Here is an 8322-nt window from a genome sequence, read left to right on the forward strand (position 1 = left end):
TGTTTAATATATAAACTTTCATTTTTTTTAAAAAATTATATGTAACGTTTAGTTTTTGTTTCATTTAGTCCTGTCATTAAAAAAATAACGTGTTTAGTATTTAAACTATCAATTTTGGTCCGTTTTAGTATCTAAACTTTCAATTTGTTTCAAAACTTATCGCTAAGTTGTTAAATTAATACTAATACGATACACAAACTAATCATTAAGTATGGTTTTGAAAAAATTGAAAGTTTAGGTATTAAAACGGAACAAAATTAATAGCTTAGGTAATAAACACATAGTTTACCTAAGATAATATTTTACATAAATATTTGGGTAAATTACACATTTAGTACCTAAACTATCAATTTTGATCTATTTTAATACCTAAACTTTCAATTTTTTCAAACCCTTACTTAACATTTATTTTTTTATTTTAGTACCCACCGTCAAAAACTTAAAGTGTTTAGTACCTAAACTATCAGTTTTGATCCGTTTTAGTACATAATCTTTCAATTTTTTTCAAAATTAACATTAAATTTTGAACATGATACTAAAATGAAACAAAAACTAAATTTAAGTATGGTTTTGAAAACTGAAAGTTTAGGTACTAAAACGGCTAAAACTAATAGTTTAGATACTAAACTCATAATTTACCATAAATATTTTTATTATAATATTTAAATAATAAATAACTAAAAGTTGCTCAACTAAAGATCTCTTGAATTCTTGGATTCAACCACTAGGTTCATTTTCAAATGATTAAGAACCTTTCAAACAGATACTATCTTGTATTCACCGAGACTAATAAAAAAATAAAACTTACATATAATATGATTTGAAAACAAAACTTTTACCACTCAACTAATGTTCATTTTTAGGAACCCTAGACATAGTAATAAGGATAAAGAGAAAAACAACATCAAAGTAACACTGAATAAGCCTGAAGAATCATGTCATGATTATAATATACAAAGACTGCTGCTCACAATCATGGTGATGAGGACAAAGAAAGAGTACAAAACTTCAATTTCAAGTTTCTGAAAAAGGAAAACCAAATCAATCATGCTTCTTTGCAAAAAGAGACTCATCACCATAGCCAAGGCAGGGCCCTGGTTCCTTCTTTTTCCCTTCAAAACTCTATGAATAAACATCTTTACCATATATCATATGGTAGTTTTGCCAGTTTTGTTCTTCACCATATTTGTTTCTGCAAAAACTTCAACTTGATGATGCATTGGTATTATTCAAGGGCCAGTTCATTTTACAGAAACCTTTGGTTTCGCACGTGGAGTGTTTGAAGATTACTTCCCATGTTTCTTCCCTGCAATGCATATAAATTATCAGTATAAACATTGTTAAACAAATGCTGCTGCTTCTGAACCCTCGTTTTTTTCTAAGTATTCATGGTATCGATACGTGAGTCAAGGGGTATAATCCTCCAAATTCTCTCCAAATGCATACCAATATTGAAAATTTTGAATACAGCTACACTCGATACTCACACCTGAGTCTAATCTTGTTCGACGACATTGATTTAAGCACATACACCTTTCATCATTAATCAAGTTTCTATCTTGATGGTTGCTTTAAATGGTGTCTTGAAGTCAACATAAAGTGGTTGAGAAGAAGTTATAAACACAAACACAACAGGCATCATAAAAGTAAATAGTTGTCTCACACTTTCTTCATTTAATGGACCTAAATCAATGGCATATTAATCTCAACCAATTCATAAAGGCAGCAATCAACAATGGCAACCATGTAACTTAAAGGCAGGCATTAAACTAAAGTGGATGGCAACAGAAATCATTTATGTTTAAGATGAACAGCGGTTGGTAGAAAAGTCGATTCGGTTTTTTCTGTGTTACCTCTTTGGAACCATGACTTTCGTATTGCTTGGCGAATCTGTCGTTCGTTTCGTTCCAACAGTTCATCGACTCTATGCGATTGAGACAGTAAGGGACCCGAGAATTCGATTTTCTCCCTTTCATCTTCGTAATCCTGTCAAGAACAACAATATAACATGATTTGATCAAAATGCATATTCTAAAGAAATTGATGTGATGATGTCTTCTGATTTGAGTTTAGGGGCATAGGTAAAAATGGGTTATTTTTCTTCATTTTCTTTCAGTTCTAACAAGAAAAATAAGGAGCTGTGCGTATGAAAGGTAGTTTCTTGTTAAATTTACAGAAAAATAGACGCCTCCATTCATTTAAAATAATATTTTCAAAATCTATGTTGCTCGGACTCTTCATTTTTCTATAAGTGAAGTGTATGACACATTCTGAACATGTGCATAGGATATGACCATCCAAAGACCCTTTAAGAACATTAACATACCCTTGTCGATGACATATTAATATCCGATACTCACACTCGAGTCCAAGTAACATAGTTCAAAATAGTCAATTCATGCCAGTTGCCTCACTTCAGTGATGTAATTGTTATCATTACAGGCCAAACCTACACTTCTGAAGCCTCCAATTTATTGAAGTTCATTGCAGTAATCCAACAATTTCTTATATTGATAATTTTCAGAGATACTTATTAAAGTTCATAACCAAATATTTGTCACCAAAAATTAACCCAGAAAGAAAACCAACCAATATAGGGCATCTTAATAAAGTTTCAATCTCTCTATAGTTTTATATAGAACCGAATCATTTGAATCGATATGATTACATGATTCTTCATGCAACATTGAAATAAAACTGAATAACCAATGCCATGCAATCCGCAAAAGAAGCTTAGAGTAGATGTCAAGAACAAAATTTCGATGTAATTTCGGGTTCTAATATCTACAGACATACCAAATTATTTCTCTTGGCTGCCATTTCTTCTCTTTGATAAAGTGCCAATGACAGCTCTTGTGAGTGGTATCCATCAGAAGCATCGAGTGAATCTGGATGCTCAAACTGGCTCCATTGTTTTTGCATAGCACGATTGGCAGCTTCATATGAATCATGGCCTTTAGAATCAGCATGGACTCCATATAGTACTTCCCAGTTCTCATTTCTTTTCGAATCGCAATTATTTCGTGCATGTAACTGAGCAGAAGGCTCTAAAGAATTATAAAGTTGACCTCTTGATATAGATCTGCAGTGTGATCTTATGGATGCATCCTCTTTTCGTCTTCTGGCCCACGCAAAGCCACTTGATGTAGAAACTTGTAACGGGCCGGAAAAAGGAATATCACCTTGGGATGCATGCTTTATATGAGCCGCTTCTTCGACTGCATAAGTAGATGGATTTGTCACTCCCTCACTGATGGTAGCATTTCTTTGCTTAGACTTGTGCACACGATCACTGTTAACCTTATGAGAACCTTGAGCTTGTGCAGGGGCATCCTGCATGTGAAAGTTGTACCGAAAATTGGTTTCCCGAGTAACCTCAAATACAAATATAGGGGCACGAGGAAAAGAGAGACAACAGACCTCAACTGGAGCTAATTTACTTATTCTATGGGGTTTTCTTATTGGCTTTCTTGTTTCAGGCCCACGAACTCTTCCACTTATCTTTTTCCTGAGAATTCATTGTCGACGATGTCAAACAGCATCAAGGGGTGGAATTTGCAGATGATAATTAGTGTCAAGTGTTATAACATGAATTAGTTTACTACATATTCTCTAAAACATCGGAATAAAATGATCATGTTCACAAACAATAGTCAAGCTGATGTGATACCTTGCAAAATATATCTAATGTTGATAGGGCATGTTGCTGAAGAGGGTAAAAAAAAGTGAAAATATTTACTGGAATGCAACAGTATTCGATACAGATGCACTTGACAAGGTTCCGGGTTCCAGAAAACTATCTAAATATTGTCTTCATTTAGACATTTTCGAATAAAGTACTCACCTCCTTGCCTCTTCACGAAGTTTTGCATCTATCTCTTTGCTAGGTGGATATACTGGCAAACTCGACGGATCACAAGCATAGGGCTTTGTTGTGAAATACTAAAAATTGTAAATTAAGAATCAGAATATTGCATATGATGGAAATTAAGCTAATTTGAAGTAAAAGATCTGCACATTCATGTGTATGAAACTGAATATTGCAATCGAAAGAAAATGCTAGCTGATATATTAAGAAAAACAATGATGAGACAATTTCATAACAAGTTACTTATAAGTTACTTCACAAGCAAAGTTTATTAAAGATTTTAGTCGGTGTTATTTCACATTAGTTAAGCTTGGGTAGTTCTCGCTTTATATTCAACTCGAGCCTCTCTACATATGGGTTGTTTCTGTTATGATGGATACTTAAAATGGTATTAAAGCTCAGCTTATTTGTTACTAGTTGCTCCCGGGTTTTAGATATTCTAAGTTTCGAACTTAAATTTGGCTTTTGTGGCAGCCTAAAATTCAAGTTACACAATGTCACATTAGATTCGTAATAATGGTGAATAATAACAAATTAAATTTGCAAATGAGGAACGATTATGTTGCCTTGCATAATTACCTCTGAAACAAGAGCTGAGGAAGCAGTGCCACGCTTGTATGGCTCCACTGAAAGCAAAGTTTCTATCAGTTTCACAGCAGTAGCCGGTAAATCTTTAAAAGTGTCCCGGAGACTGCTATCATAAGGTTGTTGTGGCTTGAAAATAGTTGCATGTGGTAGTCTGGCTTTTTTCCAGTAATCATCGGGTGGGGATCCACAGAGCTTGAAAATCTTATGCAATTGTTCAACCTGTACAAGAACATCAAACAACGAAGTGGTTGAGGTGAAGCAATAATATCAGATAAAGCACTCGTATAGAATTTTCAAATTAAACTTCAACGATCGGTACAGTAGCACAAGGAAAATAACCTCAAAAGAAATACTCGATAAACAGACACATAGGACCGGCATTTCCCCGAGCCCTCTTTCAGCAACAAAACTGATTCCTAGTAAACTTTCCTATATACGGTGAAACTTGTTCAGTTCTTGTGGTAGATCCTTTCCCATATCATGAGGAATCAATTACTCTACAGGCTTATCACAGTAATAGAATCATACAAGTCGTTTCCAATGAAATCGGTCTTTTGCTATCTTTTTAAATGATCCAAAAATATTCTTTGTCGAGACTCGAGATTAAAATTACTACGACAAGTCTAACGTAAATGGTATGCACTTTAGCAAGGTTCTTACCTCTGTTCTGCCTTGCAGGATAGGTTTCCCGAGGAGAAGTTCAGAGAATACACAGCCAACACTCCAAAGATCCACAGCTGCAGTATAATCCGTAGAACCCAACAAAAGTTCCGGGGGGCGGTACCATAAGGTTACAACACGACTCGTTAATGGTTGCCTGCGACTAGAACCATAGAAGTTCGCCAAACCAAAATCAGCCATCTTTAGAATTCCTTCATTATTTACAAGGAGATTTGATCCCTTAATGTCCCGGTGCATTATGCCCCTTGAATTGCAGTGGTCAAGTCCAGATAACAACTGCTTCATATAGCATTTAATCTGCAAAACAAAAAACAATTTTCTTTGTTAAAGACGTGCAATACTAGTTTTTTCTCACATTATAATGCATTCGAGTTTCAGGGGGAAATTTAGGTTTTCGTATTCCAAATGCGTAATGACTGCAAGTTGGGTTCCAAAAAATGTGTTTGATACACGTGCTATCATAGAACATTAGACTAACCTTAGCCACTGAGGCAAAGAGAACAAACCTGTGACTCGCTGAACTTGATGTCAGGACAAGACAGAAGTCCGGTGATGTCGTGTTCCATGTACTCGAATACAAGGTATACGCTACACGACATTCGGGAAGTAATTATCCCATCCAATTTAATGATGTTTGGATGGTCAAGCCTTCGAAGAATCAGTATCTCCCTAGCCATGAACCGCACACTCTCAGGCTCAAAATTGTCAAACCGCACCTTCTTTAGAGCAACTATCCTTCCGCTCTCGAGATCACGAGCTCGGAACACAGTGCTATACGTGCCCTGCCCTATCTGTTAAAGCAGTTGAAATAGTACAATATCATTACATCAAATATTTGGAACGGTGTGGCATATCAAAACAGAAATCACATGCCGAAAAAGCTCGGAAAAAAATGAAGAAAGCATGTTGCACACACACACATATATATCAAAACAGAAATCACATGCCGAAAAAGCTCGGAAAAAAATGAAGAAAGCATGTTGCACACACACACATATATATTTGACTAGCATATATTCAGACATGACTAATAAGGTACGATTCTGGGAATGTCTCATCTTGTACCTGAGTTCAAGTGTTGGCATGCACGAAATCTAGTGAAAACTCAGCAAGAATTATTTGTAAATAATGAAATTTTACAGTTAAAAGTAAATTCAAGACAAAAACATAAACAAAAGATCCCATGAAAGTGAAACTATGATACTATACACATGAAGAAAATGACAAAATAAAAGAATTAAAATGGAAAACAATAATAAATCCAAAACCAAACAATTTTCTGACAGAAAATTTAATGGAAAATTGTGGGGGGGGGGGGGAGGAAAATCTAAAACCTTCTCAAGCTTCTGATAAGAGTCCGCTTTGAGTGGAACCCAACCATGGATAGCTTCACCGGCGACGGCGCTGAGCCAAGCAGGCCAACCGGCTGCCACGTGTTCGCCTTCTATGTACTTTTGCAAATTCCCCAACCTCAAGCTCAACGAGTCGGATCTCGAACTCGCACGACCCGACTCACCCAAGTCGCTCCCACTCAGTCCGAACGCACCACCCAAATCACTCACGCCCCCACTGTTACTACTCTTTTTCTTCGTCTTCCTACCGCTACCGCCGCTGCTCCGCTTCTTCTCGAGCTCCGATAACCCGACCCGATAACGACCCGAATTGGTCCCGGAGCTACAGGCGGCGCCCGCTTTGTCACGCAAAGCTCCGGAGTTGTCGAAAGCAGGCGTCACAGACACCGTCTGCTTCGAGCTCACACAACCCATCAATGGCTGTTTATCATGTGATCAAAATCCCAAAGATCCCCCAACTTCCCTACTATTTTTTCCTTTTTTTTGCGCCAACCCGACCCGGAGAAAGAATCAACAAACAGTGGAGGTCAGCTGTGAGCTGAATTTCACCCTTTTAGCTTCTGCCCATCACTTCTATCTTCTTTAAAAAGAAAAAAAAAACAAAAGATCAAAAAATGGAAGCCTTTACAATGAACTATATATATATATATATATATATATATATACGAGTGTGTAAATATTTGATTTGGTAGCAACAATGACGGAAGGTAATAGAAGGAGAAAGCACAGATTTTAGTGGGATTTTCAAACAAAAGAATCAGAAGCTACCGAAATCAACGGAAAGATTGAAATTGAAAGGGAAAAGGAAGGAAAAAAAAACAGTTTTAAATAAAATATTAGGGAAATTAATGAAAAAAAAAGGAATACTTTGTTTCAGCACTGTTTTGTTGGGGAGTTTATATTCTTTGTTCTTGTTTTTTTGACTGAAAAACAGAAAAAAAATGTTTTTGATCTCTGTTTTTATGAAATTTTGTATGATTCTCTGTTTGTATGTGACCGTGTATGAATGATTTCAAATAACAACAGAAAAAATTGGCTGGCATTCAATTACCAGTGGTTTTCTTTTATTTTTGAATATTGAAGCAAAATAAATAAAATATATATCACACAATTTAATAAAAATGAAAATCATAATTTTTTAGATTTGCTTCATTAATTTGTGATTAATTTTGAGGGGATCTTTACCTTTTTTTAAATAAATACATTAGAGTTTTATTAAATTGTATTTAAATGATTATTTTGTATTTTAAATTTTAAATTTTAATAAAATTAATTTTTAAAATTTATTAAATTTTATAACGATTATTTATAATTTTTTAAAATTAAAATAATTACTTTGATTGTATTTTAATGACTTTTCAATGTATTTTATCCTATTTTTTATTTGAAAGGATTTATTATTTTATTTATTGATGATAGTTGGGTTGTTGTTGACTAAATTAGTCTTTTGTCTTCTGATTTTCTTTCAAAATTTTAAGATGTTGAATTCAGATCTATTTTACATAAACACATTATTTGAACTTTAATATTTATTTTGCAATTCACACTATAAATATAAAATTGTGTTTTGTAAGATTTTTTTTTTGGGTATTATCATTGGTATCCGGTATCCGATCTATTGATCGATTAATCTAGATCGGGTATTGTAGAGGCAACCCTCCCAACCCAGTTTACTCTATTTACAATCGTCAGGATTCGAAGCTCTGACATTTCTTAAGTAATCTAGTGTCTTATCTCACTAAATCAATCGGTTGTTGGCTTTGTAAATGATAAGTCGAGATATTATAATGTTTATAATTTATTTATTTTTTATGTTAATATATTTTATCGGAA

At 34.5% G+C, this 8322-nt stretch overlaps 1 protein-coding gene across 2 annotated transcripts; it reads right to left on the bottom strand.

The window, feature by feature from the left end:
• Positions 1-1107: 1107 nt before the first annotated feature.
• On the bottom strand, positions 1108-7310 carry LOC120213953 (protein IMPAIRED IN BABA-INDUCED STERILITY 1-like). Of its 2 annotated transcripts, XM_039211980.1 has the most exons (10): positions 6472-7310; positions 5644-5928; positions 5117-5434; positions 4448-4675; positions 3845-3942; positions 3421-3508; positions 3294-3333; positions 2797-3218; positions 1854-1986; positions 1108-1306 (listed from the first exon to the last, which is right to left on the bottom strand). In XM_039211980.1, exons 1-10 carry the CDS (start codon positions 6901-6903, stop codon positions 1287-1289), a joined length of 2064 nt encoding a protein of 687 aa, XP_039067911.1. In that variant the 5' UTR covers positions 6904-7310; the 3' UTR covers positions 1108-1286. The 2 variants fall into 2 exon arrangements, with proteins under 2 accessions (XP_039067911.1, XP_039067910.1); XM_039211979.1 differs by having other exon boundaries at positions 2797-3333.
• Positions 7311-8322: the final 1012 nt, after the last annotated feature.

Source organism: Hibiscus syriacus, unplaced genomic scaffold (assembly GCF_006381635.1).
Source record: "Hibiscus syriacus cultivar Baekdansim isolate YM2019G1 unplaced genomic scaffold, ASM638163v2 tig00110045_pilon, whole genome shotgun sequence".
NCBI lineage: Eukaryota > Viridiplantae > Streptophyta > Magnoliopsida > Malvales > Malvaceae > Hibiscus > Hibiscus syriacus.

Coding starts and splice junctions, on each gene's coding strand:
- LOC120213953 (XM_039211979.1), bottom strand. CDS start 6,903: ATGGGTTGTGTGAGCTCGAAGCAGACGGTGTCTGTGACGCCTGCTTTC. Junction 5,929..6,471: donor CTTATCAGAAGCTTGAGAAG/GTTTTAGATTTT, acceptor CTGCTTTAACAG/ATAGGGCAGGGCACGTATAG. Junction 3,509..3,844: donor CTTCGTGAAGAGGCAAGGAG/GTGAGTACTTTA, acceptor ATGAATTCTCAG/GAAAAAGATAAGTGGAAGAG.